We start from the raw sequence: 19,039 nt of genomic DNA, 5'->3' as shown, positions 1-19,039 counted from the left end.
GCACTCAACATCACACACAGCTTCAGTATAATACTAGGTAAGTGCGCCATCTGGTGGTGTAGTGGAGTAACAGGAACAGCACACAAGACTGAATACACAACAGTATGGTAAGCCTAGGGTTCCTAGGCTGTGGGATGTGTTTATTTTCAAGACTAACTAGACTTGCAAGCCTATGAAGAATGATTTGAAGTTCATGAGGAATTAAAAACGACCACTTTAAGCGGAGCAGAATTATTTTCTCCCATTCAACTCCTTCTACTCCTTCATGACGCAGACCCGTTGACATGCAAACCACTGCAGGTACACAGTTATATTGAGGTACCGTTAAAGTGTTAAATCGCACAATAAAATAGGGTTATAATTCCTATGTAGGGACAAGTGTCAAGTCCAGACATACCCCTTACTTTTGTAAGAAAAAACAAGCTTCTGAAATTGTTTTTATAAGTAAAATACAATTAGCAAACTGGATTATTTCGCATGGGTCGTTTTTTTTTTTGGTAAAAGAAAATGCTCATATAAAAATCACAAACCTGAGTGGTTGAAGTTGGATCATGCACCTTGGTGTTGAATGCTGACGGCGTGAAGGGAATATTGTCATTAACTTCAGGTAGTCGGTATTCCGCATCTCCCGGAGCGACCTGAATTTAGACTCCAGAATATCTGCCGGTCATTGGCTGAAGCCGAGGGTTTCCATGGGGAAAGTGACGCAATAACGACAAAGGGCGGTGATTGGCTCAAGCCACTGCCTATCACTTTACGTTAAACTGTTACACTTTGCACGTGGAGACTCATGTTGCATGTTTTTCGCTTGCCTGTGTTGTGCGTGAAGTCTGAGTTAGAAATTGAATAAAAAAGAAAACTGTAGCAGCAACCAACGCAATATTATAATAACACAAAATAGAGCTCGAAGGACTCGGTGGTTACGTATGCAATGACCTAAAAAGCGCCTCCAGATACACATGGTACAGTTCCGGGCTTAGTCACCATATTGAAGGAAGTAGACATTACGTTATTACATAACGGGGGAATAGGACCAGCACACATTATTGCCTGGGGATGATGTCACAACCTAGTCACTATCCAGCAGTAGTGAATTGACTGTTAAACAATTTAGTGCCAAGATTATTCTGCTTCTGCGAAAAAGAATAAAGAGATGGACCTCTACAGACAAATAGATAAGACAATCAACAACCACAAAAACTCAATGTGTTCCATTGTGGTCTGGATAAGATAAGCAAGAATGCCACTTCAAAGTAGAGAACGGTGCCATATGCAGTTTGTGGGGGAAGAGCCACAACACAGATGTTATCCTTTTCTATAGTAAAGCAAGGGCAGCATACTAGTCGTGTACTGGATGTTGACACTCAAAGCAATAACTTCCAAAAAGCACAACATTGCAGCCTCACTGAAAGCAAGCTATGGACATAAGAAGGAGAGGCATCACCATCTGGGACCTCGCCCTGACAAGTTTTTTTCTCTCTGCCGAATAATAAAAAAAGTCGATTCCCACAGATCTGGATATTTTCATCTCCTGGAATCAAACTTAATTCACAACAAGACTCGAGCAACCACAAAGATGGAATCATTCAGTTTGTTTTGAACCAGATCAGCGACATTAAACAGCAACCAGGACTGGGACAACAGCAGAGATTGCCTGAGTTTTTGGTGAAAAATAACTTTAATAAAACTCCTATGAAAACAAAATACCAGCGAAATAATAAAAGCCTGTACATTTGACAATATCCAGTGTCTGGGAGACATGTAAAGGCTAGCAGTGGGAAGTACAGCAGCATCACACATAAACCAACCGGGACCTCCAGTTTGGGCTCGGGCCTGAAGCCCAAGGGTTCATATGCTAATAGATACAGTTCATATATTTGTTTATGGATATTGCACAACAACCAATGCAGGTGCTGCAGGGAGCACCCTATGTCGAAAAGCTAGATTGGAGCATTGTATCGCAGTGTCCCTCACCCTGCTATATCAAAACCAATACATTTCAAATTACAGCGGCACTTATTTGCAAGAACATTCAACTTTGGAACAAATAATTACAAAATATGTATTAACAATAAAACAACCAAAGTTTTTTCTCTTTAGTTTGGTCCTAAGAAAGGCATGTTACATGATTCCGATATTGTCGAGATTATAGCACAAGGTGGATTGTGCTTTGAAAGGCTGACAAGCTGAGGCAAGGCCCTGTATAAGACATGAACTCCTTAAAGCGGATATATTTAGCAGAATTGCTTTTATTTACCTTTGTTAAAAACCAAAAAAAAATCTGATTGAATTAGATAAAGCAAAAAAAATAAGAAGCAACTTTTAATAATTTTTTCGGTCAAACTCGAAAATAAAGTTTTTACTTTGATAGAAAACGTTCAGTAATTCCTATTCTCTGCTAGGTCTTGTTCATGCAAGGTTCCAGTGTTTGGAATGTTCCACGCTACCCCTTAGCTTACAATGGTGGACGAGGCTCAAGGTATTCGATTCCTCTGGTTCTTTTAAAAACTTTAAAAACTTGTTCCTCTCACACACACTTCTGTGGAGCAATAAAGTAGTCTGGCACATAAAAACAAAACGAGAAAAACAAAAAAAAACAGAAGATATATATTTATATATCTTAAAACGGCAAAAAAATAAAAATAAAAATATACAATCTTCCCGCACTTGAGGCACACGGTTGATGGTTAGCAGGAGGCAGTAAAGGAACAAGAATGTTGTGATCCTTTGTGGCCGTTGCATATAGTTTGGCTAAGTTTTAAGACTTCTTCCTGTTTCCACGTCTTTTTTCAGTTTTTTGCCGTCCACACCCGTCGTTTATCTTAGAGAGTTCAGTAGTTGGGCGTGGCGCGTGATGCCTCCGTTGGCTCCGTGCGTGGGACCAGCCGTTGATGTTCTCCGGACACAAATTAGCCAACCCACACTCGTCCTCTGAAGCACCCCTCTCCCTCATCAGTCAGTTGGCCGGAGCCCCCAACCCCACGGTCAGTACGTCTATAGGGGCTGGCGGCTGGGATTTGTTGTGGGGAGATATAGGAGAGAGACGATAGAGTTTGGAGAGTAAGTTCCTTCCATGGGTTGCGAGTGTGTGTGAGTGTGTGCTCGGTCACCGACTGTACTTGTGCAAAACCTGCAAGTGCCATAGGTTATTCCACAAATATGTCAAAAGGCCTGAAAGAAGTTCTCTTTGTTCTGTCTTTCAGAACAACATAAGGAAGTGAGCGGGGTGGGTAGGTGAGGCGGGAGCGGGTGTCTTCTACATTCCCTTCTTTAAATATATAGATAAGTTGTTTCTATGCGTCTCTCCGTGGCACCCTTTAGCCCCTCGCCCTCCAACCCCCCACCCCGCGGGGGGGGCAGCTGCCCTAGGAGCGGTTGTCCTTGGCCACGTTGTGAGCCATCCAGTTGACCTTGGTGGTCCAGCTCTCTCGCAGCGCCTCGTCAAACTTCTGGCGGAACTGCTTGAGAGCCTCCTCGTCCGTCTTGCCCAACGCCAGGGAGTCCTGGGGGGGGGCAGAGGGAACAGGGGTTGAGGAGGAGGGAGGAGAGGAGAGAGGGAACAGGGGTTGAGGAGGAGATGCAGGGCGAGCACCGAGACGGAGGCAGAGACGAGGACCAGGGAGGGAAGGAGGCGGCAACAGGAGAGACAGAAATACTTTATCTCTTGATCTTTGAACAACCAAAACATGTCCAACACCGGTGTCAACTATGGTTGCTAAGCAATGGCCGGCGGGCTACAGGTACAGATGATAGCAGCGCTGGTTATGTCAGCGCTTTATGTCATTGTGTTACGTTAGTTACAGAAGAAACCACTTTAATGCCGCGTTTCCACTGCAGGGTGCGGAACGGATCGGATCGCAAAGGTGCGGTAGGGAGGGGGCGGTATAGCCCAGCTCAGTTCCGAGGTCGCGTTTCCACTGCCGACAGTACACTTTGTTATGGAAGCATATATGTAGCAAAATTCAAATGGCAATGCAATTTGGAATTACATTATGCATTTGACAATTCATTATGCAATTTTATAATGTAAATTTGTAAATACGTTATTCAAAGTGTATTTTAACATGCAAAGTGACAATGCAATCCTCAATTAAATTTGCAAACGTTATAACAATACAAATAGAATAACATTTTGTCAAATTCTTTGAGTTCCTTTATACAAATTGAAAAGCTATAGCGTCCCCGTGATTGCAATCCACTTCGCCACGCTCCGTTCGTTGCGATATTCAAATTACATTTCAATCCGCAAAACGAACGCTTTGCAAAAGATTTGGCAAAACGGAATCCAAAAAGTCAATATGCAAAGTGGCAAACGAATCAGCCAATCAGCGTCTGGGCGGGAACTGCGTCACTTGCTCGTAATTTCCTTGTTCACTTCTAGTTCGTATGTGTCAGGTCCATGGTCACCAATGGAGATTATTGATACGCTCCGGAGTTTGGCCGATGATGTGGAGAACAATCGTGTTGAAGACACAGATGCAGTAGATAGAGTGCGTGTTCTGGGAGATAGGATAGACGACTTATCCTCACTGGTACGTTTTGACGCCAGTGTGGTAAACACAAAGATTTCCCAAGTGCTACAGACACTGGGTGCGAAACATAGGGTCGGGAGACCCACCGTCTCCACCCACTCCTCACCTACAAAGCTCTCGACAACCTAGCCCCCAGTTACCTCTGCGACCTCCTCCAAGAATACACTCCCTCCCGCTCCCTCCGCTCAACCTCTGCTGGACTACTATGTATCCCCACATCACGACTCATTACGAATGGGTGCCCGGTCATTCAGCTGTTCAGCACCCAGGCTCTGGAACTCCCTCCCCCCACACATAAAACAGTCAGACACCATTACAACCTTCAAGTCACAACTCACCTGTTCAAACTCGCACACAACGTCTAACTGATCACTGTCTTGATTGTTTGTTTTGTCTTGTTTTTGTTTTATTTATTTATTTATTATTATTATTTTTCCACAATGTTTTGTAAGGTGACCTTGGGTGTCTTGAAAGGCGCCCTTTAAATTAAATTATTATTATTACCGTGGAGATACCCTTGGAGACAATAGAAAGTGACGTAGTTCCCGCCCAGACGCTGATTGGCTGATACGTTTGCCACTTTGCATATTGACTTTTTGGATTCCTCTTTGGATTCTGTTTTGGATTCTGTTTTGGATTCCGCTTTGGATTCCGCTTTGGATTCCGTTTTGGATTCCGTTTTGCGGATTGTAATGTCATTTGAATATCGCAACACACGGAGCGTGGCGAAGTGGATTGCAATCACGGGGACGCTATAGCTTTTCAATTTGAATAAAGGAACTCAAAGAATTTGACAAAATGTTATTGTATTTTTATTGTTATAACCTTTGCAAATTTAATTGAGGATTGCATTGTCACTTTGCATATTAAAATACACTTTGAATAACGTTTTTACAAATTACATTATGAAATTGCATAATGCATTGTCAATTACATAACGTAATTACTTATTGAATTGCAAATTGCAAATTGCATTGCCATTTGAATTTTGCTACATATATGCTTCCATACTTTGTGGTAGGCCGGATGTCGATCGCCGCGGCAGCTACGTAAACATCGTCTTCCTCCCCAAGAATGCAGACGAACGTCTCCACCTCCTAGTTCGCCCAAGCAAGCGTTTAACGCGACATGTTAATTGTAAAGAATAATACCTCGAGGCTACTGTTTGTTTGTTTTTATCCCTGCGTCACCCGGAAGTGATGATTCTGTCGACCAATCAACGGAGGGGGTGTGTAGCTAGAATTTCCCGGGACCCTTTCAGGCGTCTCGTCTCATTTTCGGTACCCCAACGGAGGAGTCCCGAGAACGAGGCCGGAACGGGTACGGCAAAGTCCGGGTCACGCCCACTTTTGGCGGTGGAAACGCGACCCGATCCGCACCTTTGCGATCCGATCCGTTCCACACCCTGCAGTGGAAACGCGCCATAATGTCCTGAAAACAATCACGCTATAGTTGTTGCATCGGTAACGGAACGCTTACATGATTTTAAAGGTTAGCTGATATGCAGACGCTCATCAAGGCATGCATCCAAACGCATTTGCACACTGCGGCATTGTGCATTATGATTTCCGTTCGATCAGTCTGTGTATGAGAGTGAGTGAGTGTATGTCTGTGTGTTACCTTCAGGTACTGTATGTCTTTTACGGAGGTGAGCTCTGGCAGCCCAGCAGTGAGCATGAGGGCGAACAGTGTGATGAAGAGGTTCCCGTTCTTCCTCAGGATCAGATAGGCGTCCTCGCAATACTGACGGAAGCTGGTGGAAAAGACACAGAAAAGATGTATCAACCAACCAAGCGCTAGTGGTTTAGACAAATAAAAAGGGGGGCAGTCTTGACATAAAAAATGCAGCATCATCACAGTATCGCAGTATAGTATGATAGCATAATTCCCCTCATCCCTGTCTAATAGGAGCAATTATCAGAGTCATCCCCTCTTGTTCCATGCAAACACATGGAAGTGGCTCAGACCACCAACAGGAAGCTGGAACCCACCTTCCAAACTTCTCTGTGTTGCCCGTCTTGCCCTGCTGGATGACGTGGATGAAGTCGTGCGTGAGGATGAAGGGCACACGTTCCCGCTTGATGCCGAACTTGGACTTGAAGTTGCCCAGGATGTGGCCAAAGTCAATGTGGAAGAGCTGGGGGTGAGACGATGAGCAAATCAATGACCATGATGATGATGAGTGACTTAACTTTTCTAGCATCTTTAACGGCCTCTCTTTTTCTGTTTTACTTAAAGCTAGTGGCAGGCAATGTGGAGAAGTAAGGTCGAATTTAAAGGTTTGCAAATTAAAAAAGAGCTAGCACACTAGCTTAAGAGATAGGTCTGACCTAGCCTTGTGGAAGAGTCCGGTCATCTGCAATGAGTGCGGGTCGGTAGGTAGACAGACAGGTAGGCCATCTAATCATTGACGTCCAAATTAAATAATTCACTGTCCAATTTATTCTCTTTTTGTTGACCGATCATTTGATATATTGTTTGCGGTTGGGATGCAAAGCGAATTTCAACAAATATCACACAAAACTATCCTACCTCATATTGATTGTACATTGTTTTTAGTTGTTGAAAAATGCTCATTAAAACGTATTCTACTTCTATCATATTATGCAAAAAACCAAGGCCACATGCTATATTACTAAGCTTATCTTGCACACATGACTATCCGTTATACACTGTGTATGACGGTGTTCCTCTCTGGCCCTCAGACTGACCTGGCCGGTACTGCGGACCATGATGTTGTCGCTGTGGCGGTCTCCGATGCCCAGCACGTAGGTGGCCACGCAGTAGCCCGCACACGACAGGGTGAACTCCTCGATGGCGCGGTCCAGTGCGTCCCTGTCATCGTTAGGACAACGCAAACACAGCCGGTGATCATCAGTCCGTGATCCCAAAAAACAACTTGCATCAGCACCTGGAACTCCAGTGCACGGACTCAGAGACGTGGAACCTAGGCTTCCTAGCTTGGCTCGCTAAAAGTGACCCATCACTGTCTGAACAGTATCGAGGCCGTACACATTAAAGCAGTGAAAATGCTCCATAGTTTGGAAGTCTAGATTGTCGATTTGGATCTATTCGGTATTGTAACCAGGTTGGTCTCACTGAGATCGAACCTCCCTGAAAAACGTACACAACACATTTATACAACATAAACGTTGCCATGCAAATAATGTATAGGCTGTGTTGACACCTATAAAGTACCTGCCTTGTATTTACATAATGCAAATAAAACAGCTAGTTAGGATACTTTCTAAATAAAAAATAAATAGCTTTGGTAAACAAGTCACGTGTGGTAACTCTGGCCTATAATAATCAAAGGTCCGAGGCTAACCCTAACCCTGAGACCAGCAGCAGCGTGCAGAGTCCTCCTTACCCAGAGTTCTTCTCCTTCAGCCAGTTGAGCAGCGCGTCCTTGTTGAAGGCCGCCGCCGCCGCCACGTTGCTGCTGGTCAGCTGGATGTTGGCGATGGTGTCCGCCGACGACACCACCTCGATCAGGCCCGCCCGGTCCCCCGTGGCCAGGCACCCATAAGGAACGATCCTGCACCACACAGAGGCAGACGCATCAGGAAGAGTTCGCTCCATTCACAACCCATACACGTACAAACACCATATAATGCTTGCTCCTGTTACTTACCAAAAGGAAATATCGGTTACAACAAGGGAGAACTTAAATGGAAAAGTTTGTATTTATTAATTCATCCGATGGAAAGTCAATTCTATCAGGGATCCATTTACTAAGGAAATAACTCATTGCAATCTTTTTATGTATTTCTAATACAAATGTTGTGTTTTCCCTCAATGTCCACAGGAGGGCAGTGTTGATATAATCAGAAGGATTTAAAGTACGTGGAAAGGTTGAAAAACTAACTCTGCTACTCTTCTAGGTTTAATAATAAATGCTGCCTAACGCTGTCCAACACATCCTACAGCACCACCCAACCCGGAGAAATGCAGACACATGGGACTCAAGGCAATACAAACCCAATCCCAAGGACTGAGAGAACAGAACTGATCCTCGTGTTGGTTGGGGAGAGGTTTAGAAGGGAATGAGGAATATTAATATGAACAGCTGTCGACAAGCTAGGGCACGCAACACCCGCCCGTCTTAGTGTCACCCTGCTGAGAGAGCACACACATACACACACAGGCTCACCTGAGATCCAGGCTATTCTCCTTCCACAGCAGGTCCATTAACCTCAGAATCTGTAGAGTCAACATGTCCTGTCTCAAGTCTGTGGCAAGAGGGACAGGGATAGAAAGACAGAGAGACGAGAGAGAGAGAGAAGAGTGATCAGTGAAAGGAATCCAAACACCAAGAGGATGATGCACATGAGTCATTACTTGTTGAAAAACATTTGAACAACTGTTGAACAACTAGTTGGAAAAACGCTATATTATATATATCTATATATATATATATGTGTGTGTGTAGTCCTACCGTCTCCGTTCTTGAAGATGATGCCGAGGCTGTCTCCACGCAGAAGCTTGTTGTGGTACACGATCCACAGAGGCTTCATCTTGGAGTCCATGTAGCGACAGCGCTCCACACTGAGGGCCACGAGCGAGGACAGGGAGAGGGAAAGCATCGGGAGAGAGAGAAAAGAAAAGTTAAACAAGAAACCCAGAACCACACAGCCACAGACTCTTCTCTGGTTTCTTGGCCGTCTCTGACCCTCAACTGAAAAAAAGGCTTTATTGTTCAAACGGCAGTTCCACGAAACAATCACCGTGTCTATGCTGTGGTTTAGAACACACTACATCCTGTACACGCAGAGCAGGGCTTCTTTAACTGGGTCACCTCAGGACCCAAGAGGTCTTTTCAGTCAGCGGTGGTGTGACCACAAACGCACAGAAACATCTTTTAGCACAAGGATCACGTATTCTGGGGTGCTAAGGGTTAAGTGCATTGTCAGGCCCCAGCCCACCATCCGACCACATCGCGACCCAGAACTTTAGAAACGCTGCAGAAGAGACTCAACACTTGACTACTGACTGCAAGAGGTGGTCTGCCAGCTGAGAGCGGCGGGCTCCTTGGGACTCACTTGATGCCGGAGAGCTGGATGCTGGGGTTGAGCGGTGAGTTCAGGTCCGACAGCGTCTCTGAATAGCCGCTCTGTCTCAGGCACGTCATCATGGCCTCCTTGGTCAACATGGCCTCCTTGGTCTTACTGCGGGCCGTCTTGATGGTGCCCAGCTTAATGAGTTCGTTGACCGACTTCAGCTTGCTCAGCGCTTCCACCTACCAGGGGGTTGGGAATAACATATAGATGCATTCAAAGACGGAAGGACTGGCAGAGCGGTAATGTACATAAGGGTCAAGGGGCCGACAGAGGAACATTTTGGACTCTAAATGTGTGTCAATATTAACAGTGATACTCCGAGAGCTAGTTGATTATTGAACTAAACTCACACATACTGAGATATTGTATGAGTCCCATAAGCCATGCTCTGTCATGCATATCAAAGTCAATTCATAATTGAACAGCCAAAAGCCATATAAGTAGTGGAATTAATGCAGAATAAACCCTGATCTAGAATGATTTTCCAAACAAGCACAACAGAATTACACGACCAGCAACAACAACACGCCACCAACCACACACACACACACACACACACACACACACACACACACACACACACACACACACACACACAAGTGGAGAGCGCTAAGACAGTGCTGAGGAAGTGGAAGGAAGTGCCCAGAGAAGAGAATGTCCTCCAGCGTACTACTTTTGTGGGCGAAGGTCAAAGGTGAAATGTGTGTTTGTGTGTATCATGACCCTGGGCCTGTCAATAAACTGTGTACTATTTGGGTCCTTGCCTGGCTGATGTGGCAGGGGTGGTACACTTCACATGCAGAGTTTAAGATCGGAAGAATAGACACAGAATAACCATTCATGTCCAGGTCACATCCTGCAGCATGCCTACACACACACACACACACTTCTTCACAGATATATCATCTTTAAGCAAAGTGCGCGCGCGCGCGCGTGCGTGCGTGCGTGCGTGTGTGCGTGTCCCACTATGATTGTTGTAAGTCGTTTGACACAGTTGGTTTAGGAATCAGTGAACACAGAAGATTAAAGGAGATATATTATGGTGATTTCCCAACAAGTAAACATAGTATTTGAGTTCCAGAGAACATGTTTTTGAAGCTGTTTGCTGGAAATAGCTTTTAGGAAAAAAAATCTCGCCTCCCGCTATTCCCCTCTGTTTCAGTCCCTTCAGAATGCGCTGTTTCTGGTGTCTGTAGCTTTAATGCAAATGAGCTGCTGCCTATTGACCAATGAGCCGTCAGACTGAACCACAGCATGGAGGAGAAGGGATTGTTGCCGTTTGCGGACTCCTGGAGCTCTATATCTATATCATATAATATAATAATAATAATATAATATATGGGTATTTATATAATATTATATCGAATATCATGGCCAAAAGCTATGTGTGCCTCGGATGATATTATGAACCATAAAGACTGCATCTGGCGTCTCTGGTACTTCCACAACAAGTAAAGACTCGTAGTTGGGGATATCTCAGCCATGGTTGAGAGGGATTGTGGGAAAGGAACTTTGGCCTTGACTCTCTGAAGTCCATGAACCGCGACATGGAGGAGAAAGGGATTGTACTCCGGGAGCTGAGCAGCCGGACTGCCGCCGAGACCTATCCCCGACGGACCTGCCAGCTTCGGCCGCAGTTCAGCTACTGGAGTACACCACCGGCGCTGCCGCCGAAGCTTCGGCGGCGGCCGGACGGCTTCAACGGCGGCAGTCCGGCGGGGGTAACTCGGCGGCAGTCCTGCAGCTCAGCTCTGGGAGTACAATCCCTTTCTCCTCCATGTCTCCTCCTCCGGACTGCCGCCGAAGCTTCGGCGACAATCCGGCAGAGAAAGGGATTGTACTCCCGGAGCTTAGCTGCAGGGCTACCGCCGAGTTCCCCCCGCTGGAGCTGCTCGTCCGCTGGTCCACAAAATCGTAGCTATCCTCTGATTGGAGGGGAGTGGAGAAGTGGGAGGTAATATTCAAGTGTGCCCCCTTCCTACGTAGGAGGGGGCGCCGACACTGGCTCGCTCGTTTGGTAACCGTAGGTGGGGTACTTTCAGAAATGTATATCTCACTCAAAGAATCATTTACAGACTTTTTTCAAAGTTTGTTTGCGTGTGGGAGCGCCAGAGACCCAAAACAACACCCCAAATCCCAGGAAAAGTGTTGTTTTCAGAATATGTCCCCTTTAAATGATCCGCAAAGAGGAAAAACCTCACATGTCTCTGTATTTCTGTGTATGCGTGTCCTACCTGCTTCTTAAGGACCTCAATATGAGGGATGCTTCCTCGACAGTAGGCTTCTAGGATGAGGGCAAACTGGATGGAAACAGCAGGCATGTGGATCTCTGACCTGTAGGGGGCGACAGAGGCAACACAGTGAGCCCAACCCAAACCGTCCCCGTCCTCGTGTGACCCGCCTTCTGTAAACAACAACCCGTTTCACTTGTTTTTATGCACGCGCAACTGGCAAGGTGTGTGCTTGGGAGCTCATAGCAACACCCACCGAAGGTGCCAGAAGAGGAAGTGACCGATCTTGCGGTTGGCCTGGGCACGCTCCAGCAGGAAGCGCGTGAGGGCGCAGTCGTAGTACGGCTCGTAGCGCAGCACCTGCACCAGCTGCAGCAGGTACTGGGACAGCTCCTCGTCGCTGGGGAGGGACACACACACACACACACACACACACACACACACACACACACACACACACACACACACACACACACATATAGAAGAAAAGGGAGACAGAGAGACAGAGAGAGAGATGAGAGATGGAGAAAAAAGGGTTAAATGTTTGCCAAGACACGAGGTTAATTGTTGACATTGTCAATGTCGAGATGTAAATGGGCCATGATTTATTTGACTGAGTGTGTGAGTAATTGACTGAGTGACTGAGTGAGTGTGTACCTCATTTCTCGCAGGCATCTCACAGCGTACTCGCGGACGTACTGGTCGGGGTAGTTGAAGTCCAGCAGCTCCAGGGCGTCCCTGGGGCTCAGCCGGGGCCAGATCTGGAGCAGGGCCTGGAGCTGAGGTAGCCACACACACATCCACCATCATCATCTTCATCATCACCACCATCACCATTTTTACATCAATATGCTGCTCCACATACTCTCACTCGGCACATCAAACCTCATACTCAAAAGGTCCTCTCTGAACATTTCTTAAAAAAATATTTTTAGATCATTTATGAAGCTGATGTTATAAGTCGATCGGCCTGGCGTCCAGTCATGATTACTGAAATTTGACAACCATGCAAATTGTGTCAGGCCTGTTGTGATGTGAATGAAGAACGGTTGGCCGCTGACAGGGCTGTGTTTTCTGGATTCGGTCTGTGAGTATCTCTGTACATCTGTACATTCTGCCTTCTGCCCTGGCTAACCTGGGCCATATCCTCGTGCTTGCTCCACTTGACCGACAGCAGCAGCTTGGGGAGGGACTGGGGAAATTTCAAGTGGCAGTCGTGGCGCAGCGTCCAGATCAGGTCCTTCTCGTTTTCGCACAGCTGGGAGAGCGGGTCGCGCTCCATGATCTCCTTCAGCTCGATGTGGAACTTCTTCCCCCCGCGCCCCTGGAACAGGGAGGAGAGAAGGAGTGGAGGGAGGAGAGAAAGGGATGGAAGGGAAGAGAGGGAGGGATGGGAGGAAAAGAGGGATGGGAGGGAAAGAGAGAGGGATGGGAGGGGAGGGAGAGTGGGAGGGGAGAAGGAGCGGGGGAGAGGAGAGGAGATTGAGAGAGATCTCTAAGACCAGACAACAATCCTGCGCCCCCTGGCAGCGCTTCACAGAACACGTTCGGTTGAGGCCCAGTATCAAGTTTGTTGAGGGGCTCTTGGCAGCCTAGAGAGCGTTAACAAATAAACAGTTTTCCAGCATTCCTCCATCTATGAGTTATTTAACATTATTTTTCCTTTTTTAATTATGTTTGACTTTGGGCTGCTGTATACATGGACACATATTTGGAATCAAAGTGGAATCTAATCCAATAAACAAACAGGTAAATCTGACATTTTCTTGCTCTCAGTACAAAATAAATAGGCCTTTTACAATCTGACGTCACACAGCAATGATAATGTTATTGGTATCAATCTTGTTTGGTCATTCTTCAGTAATTAATGGTGACATCATTTGTCATTATGGGAGGATATTGTTGTGTTTGAAACTGCCACAACGTTTCTCATACGAGACATGGCAATATTTCTTTTTTGGATTAGTCTAAGGGAATGCTTACATTAATTTAGGACACGACTCAATCAAGTTGTCACAAAATGGTGGTTTATCGACAACAAGGAATCCCATGGTGCATTCTGATTTACAAGTCCTATACAACCACAGATATGAAGATCACGTTTGTGATGGCATCTTTGTTTGTGTCCCAGCAGATAAAAGTTATGGTAAACCAGGGATGTAAAACAGATACTTTCTCCTCGATATTCCCTAGAAACTAGCACTGGAGAAAATACGCTCTGCCATTGGTTGCTGCGTTAGCGCCAAAGCCATTCATTTGCAGCGTTTATGATGCTTTTGGATATCACACTGCTGAATGTTGCTACGGTAACCTGCCACTCCTCATCGGCAGCTCTTGCTGAAAATGAACCACTAGATGGCAGCATGCAACCAGCTTACAACGATCAAATTCCCTTTACAACTAAATGATTGACTTTGAATCTACAAAGGATTTGTATTAGCATGTTGCAAGGGAATTGTTCGCAAACTTTAGAGCTATTAAAAAGGTGATTTCAGTCTAAATACATACAGATGTTGTTTACCGAAATCGTATCGGAATTACGGTAGCTTGAAAGTCTTTCCACTTCTATAATTTGTTGGCGTTAACCATACATTCAAATTTCAAAGCTAATATTATTACTGATGTAAATGCAGTCTTTTTAACTGTCTGTTGGGATACAATTACACTCTGGGACTACTTTCGGGCTTGCTGTTCAAAAGTGTAACCATCCCAAAATGAAACCACATTGATGATCACCGAGTACGGGGGTGGATTAGAACATTCAGTCCAGTTTTCTGAATGGTGCTTGCTATGGGTTCCCTAGGAAACTAACCAATGCCTGACATGCTGCGACTCAAAACAAAAAAGGGGGGAAAGTATTTAAAGGAAATTAAATGAAGGTAAGGAGAATGGGAGTAATAGCTCCGTAGTGGGTGGGCGAGCGTTTTCGTGCTCATCTCCCAAACTCACCATGGGAACGAGGTCATTGGCTTTTGCAATCTCCGCAGCCTTCTCCAGTATCTGTGAGGACAAGAAACCGGTGTGAACTTTAGTGCCTGCAGATGGTGCATGCCTCACACGTCGCACACACACATCGCACACACACACACACACACATCGCACACACGCGCCAGCCTCCTCATAATCACAATTTTCTGTCATCGTGTCTTAATGAAGGGCACCGATGGGCTTCCTCCGAGAGACGCGGAGGAAGTGGTGGTGTCAGCAGGAAGTTCATCCGAAGTGAGGTGTGTGTGTGTGTGTGTGTGTGTGTTTGTGTGTATGTGTGTGTGTGTGTGTGTGTGTCATCAATCAACCATCAATCAAGCAGATGTGATGACTTGTGCATGAGTGTGCGGGATGCTTGTTTATGAGTATGTCATTGTATGTGTGTGTGTGTGTGTGTGTGTGTGTGTGTGTGTGTGTGTGTGCTTGAACCTTGTCGAAGGGCGGGAAGACGATGGGTTGCGAGGAGTACTCCTGGAAGTGCACATGCAGCTCGGTGGCGTTCTCCGTGTACGGGTTGGTCTGGATGGTCCCGATGGGGTTCAGCATCTCTTCAAGTTCATCTGAACGCACACGCACACACACACACACACACACACACACACACACACACACACACACACACACACACACACACACACACACACACACACACGGTTGGAGCAAGGGGCTGCAGAGAGTCGTGTAGTACAGTGAATGAAGGAGCCGTACGACAGGTTCAACGCGTGTCGTGATACACTGCCGCTACGGGGCGTGTCCAGGGCCTACCAGGGAAGGACGACCAGCTGTGCAGGATGACGTCGCCGGTCTTCAGCTGGCCTTTGTAGTCAAACACCATGGTGTTCACCCAGGCTATGGGGTAGTGCTGTGACAGAGACGGGAGGAGAGGAGAGGAGAGGGGGGGAGGGGGCGCAGAAATTACAAACCACTTCCTCGAGTGACACTTGAAGTACACAACGTGAAGTAGGCACTCAAGGGCCTCCCCCCTGTGTTTAGGTGGTTACTTAGCTCTATTGACTCTGCTTGAACCCTGATAAATATGCTCAGAGCTGAACTCATCCTGGCTACTTTGTGCAGCACCATAACCAGAATTGAAGCACAGTGCCTTGCCTGGGGGGGGGCATGGTTTCCTTGGTGTAGGAGGAGGAGGAGGCTGTGTGAACACTCTGAAGCCCTGCAGCTAGTTTCAGGCCGGCTACCATAAAAAACAGATCGAGTGCGTACCTGTGGTCTGACGCAGCCCAAGCTGACCACGCGTACACGGGGTTGCCTCGGCGACAGCAGCACAACCGAGACCAGGTCTCCAGTTCTCAATAAATAAACGGGAAACGAAGTGCACGGCGCCGCTCACCACTTTCCCCGCCTTGCGGATGGTCTGGTACTTGTTGGAGTGCGTGTTCTTGGTGGACTTCTGCTTCTTCACCTTGTCCATGATGGCGTACACGGCGAAGCAGAGGCGCGTCATGCGCGGCAGGTCGCTGGCCACAATGTCGAACTCCAGCGTGCCGTCCGACCAGGCATGCTCCGAGCGCCCGCTGCTCTCGCTGCTCACCGCCGGCTTGCACAGCAACTCCGTGCCGTGGAACAGGCCCGCCCGCACCTGCACCTGGGGGGCGGGGGGCGTCACGAGGGGAAGATGGATCCGGGCGGAAGTGGAAACAGTGGATCTGGGTCGTAAAGGTTCCTTCCCATTGATTTTCATTGTATTTTTTTTTTATTACCTCGTGGATAATTTTTTAGCTCCGTGAGGGGTTGTTGTTTTCTTTATGAGCATAAATAAAGTGCAGGTGTACCAAGAATCATAAACATAAAAATTGGAATATTGATTGAAGTGTTTGAGATTGTTTTGATAAATGTTTCACATCTATTAGGATAGCCATCAAACTATGTACACAAAGGATAAGGCTGAATATTCAGTCACATTTTGGGGCTTTTTAGCTCTGTGCCATCAGTAGCATTTCAAATGTGCTAAAACAAGACAAATTTGCATGATAAGTTTACCTGATATTAAGTCAGTGTCTATACATGCATAGCTAACAGAAAGGGCCTTCGGCAAAGCTTGAGCTTTATTGGTCCATTGTCACTTGGGTGATTCATGTGTGAATCCTGTGTCGATGCGGTGAGACAGGATACATACACTTTGTTGTGTTGCTTGTGAACAATGCAGGGCCCGAGCCTACCTTGGCCGTCTCCTCTGCGTTCACCTTGCTTGCTTTCAGGAGGATTATTTTAAACTGGCTAGACACGTCCCACACACAGGTCTGTACTTGCTGCAGAGAGGGAGGCACAGAGTGAGAGTAACGAGAGAAAGAGACAGAGAAAGTCGGTGAGTTGTAATGTGAACGCAGTCTATGGCGGAATTGACGGTAAAAACACCACAACACACTCTGCGAGCACAGCTCATTACATACTCATTTACCCCACCCACCCACCCTCCCACACACCCACCCACCCACACACCCACACACCCACACACACACCCACACACACACACAGGGTGTGAGGGTCAGCCGGGGCATTCTGATGTCCAGCAGGGATTTGCGAGGGTCAGCAGTCGGCAGCACAAACACGATCACATGACTGTCTCTTCCCCATGGAGCCAAGCTTCATGACTAACTACCACACTTCCTGCTGGTGGCGGTGAATGCGTGCCTGTTTTCAGGCGCGCATGTGTGTGTGTGTGTGTATATGCATTCGTGAGTGGCCATTGCAAGGTGACTGCACGGCAAGTGTTAGTTTTCAAATATGTGTGTGTTGTTATTTTTCCCACCCCTCATATGCATGTGTGAATGTGTTCCATCCAGTGTCCCTAGCCCTTCCAATACCCGAGAAGGGTGTGTGTGTGTGTGTGTGTGTGTGTGTCATATGACGAACCGTGTGCTGTTCCACTATCAGAACACTGAGTCCTCGAGTCCTAAGGCCCCTGCCTCTGACCAATTAGAGATGCTGCTTATCTACAGTGCCGCCGCAGCAGTTGAGTTCGCAATAAAAGGCGCCTCTGCAAAAAATAGATTCCACTTCCTTTCAAAGGCAACCATTCATGGACCACAGGATATCAGTCGTACCAAGTGCTCAGCACCGTATTCAGGCGAGTCCCAAATCGACTAAATGCATTTTCCACTCAAACATGCTATTTTCATTGGCCTTGCTGTTGCTGCATGTATTAAGCCAGCGAAGAAATCAAGAGTCAATCAATTAATAAATATACGTTTTGAAAGCATATATATTTCACAACAATATTTGGCAACAAGAGTACGGCAACGTTGATCACAAATCCCTAGAACCACAAAAGCTCCAACAAAAGGTCTGTAGAATAACAACAGGTGCCCACAGATACTCTGAACACCTCAAAAGGAAAAAGGCACACGTCAAAGCGGCCAGCATCTGCTGAAGGGAGTGATATTCAGCGTGTGGGGGTTTGGTTTCTAGGCTACACACGTCTGCTGCAGGGCAGGCATGTACGCACACAGCTGAGAAGCGTTGCCTCGCACCAAAAAAAAGAAAAAGATAAAAAAGACATGTAGCCTCGTAACCGCAGCGCCTCCGCGTACGCCTCTCCAACACGGCCTCCGCAGAACGGGTGGTTTGAGGCCGGGGGGGATTTCTACTGCACTGATTTGTAATAGAACACACACACACACACACACACACACACACACACACACACACACACACACACACACACACACACACACACACACACACACACACACACACACACACACACACACACACACACACACACACACAAACTGACCGTAGGCGCTCTCCTCTTGGGCGGGAGGGGGACCGGAGGGTTTGAGGACTTGCGCGAGACCACGGCGCCGATGGCCGAGATCTCCTTCTCGAACATGGTCCTGATGGTGCTGGTCAGCACCAGGGTGAGGTGGGGGGGCTCCCGGGCCTGGATGCACTCCTTGATGTACTGCAGGACCAGAGGGAAGAGAAGGGGCGCGTCTTAGGTGGAGGGTGCGACGACCTGAGGCACGTAGAGCAGGTTGTTGAACGCCATGCACTCCGCTGACGGCTCTCTGGGGTGGACGGGGGGGGACTGGACCTTGCGATGCGTTGCTGTGGACGGGACTCACTAGAAATTGTACATTATTTCAAGGTTTGAATGCTTTAGAAAAAAATCTGGCGTGCTGCATGGAAAATTCTCCAACCAAAGCTTTGTAGTACAGTCAAAAAAGACTGAACGTTTTGAGCCGTGGCTGAGGCTGCGTGTGTTACG

General features: G+C 46.9%; 1 protein-coding gene across 1 annotated transcript in view; it reads right to left on the bottom strand.

Annotated features, from left to right (window-relative positions):
- Positions 1-1,646: 1,646 nt before the first annotated feature.
- The window catches only part of pik3cb (phosphatidylinositol-4,5-bisphosphate 3-kinase, catalytic subunit beta), a 52,917-nt gene continuing 35,524 nt past the window's right edge, over positions 1,647-19,039 (bottom strand). The window contains exons 7-24 of the mRNA XM_030380784.1: positions 18,566-18,733; positions 16,989-17,078; positions 16,160-16,414; positions 15,577-15,673; positions 15,241-15,371; positions 14,773-14,823; positions 12,959-13,147; positions 12,481-12,602; positions 12,080-12,223; positions 11,827-11,926; positions 9,575-9,771; positions 8,971-9,080; positions 8,686-8,764; positions 7,903-8,070; positions 7,244-7,367; positions 6,524-6,669; positions 6,153-6,285; positions 1,647-3,503 (exon numbers count right to left, since the gene is read on the bottom strand). Coding sequence (XP_030236644.1) covers positions 3,366-3,503; positions 6,153-6,285; positions 6,524-6,669; positions 7,244-7,367; positions 7,903-8,070; positions 8,686-8,764; positions 8,971-9,080; positions 9,575-9,771; positions 11,827-11,926; positions 12,080-12,223; positions 12,481-12,602; positions 12,959-13,147; positions 14,773-14,823; positions 15,241-15,371; positions 15,577-15,673; positions 16,160-16,414; positions 16,989-17,078; positions 18,566-18,733 — 2,442 coding nt within the window. The 3' untranslated portion in view covers positions 1,647-3,365. The remainder of the gene's footprint in view (positions 3,504-6,152; positions 6,286-6,523; positions 6,670-7,243; positions 7,368-7,902; positions 8,071-8,685; positions 8,765-8,970; positions 9,081-9,574; positions 9,772-11,826; positions 11,927-12,079; positions 12,224-12,480; positions 12,603-12,958; positions 13,148-14,772; positions 14,824-15,240; positions 15,372-15,576; positions 15,674-16,159; positions 16,415-16,988; positions 17,079-18,565; positions 18,734-19,039) is intronic.

Source organism: Gadus morhua, chromosome 16, assembly GCF_902167405.1.
Source record: "Gadus morhua chromosome 16, gadMor3.0, whole genome shotgun sequence".
NCBI classification, from domain to species: domain Eukaryota; kingdom Metazoa; phylum Chordata; class Actinopteri; order Gadiformes; family Gadidae; genus Gadus; species Gadus morhua.
This window is presented reverse-complemented; position numbering and strand designations above follow the sequence as displayed.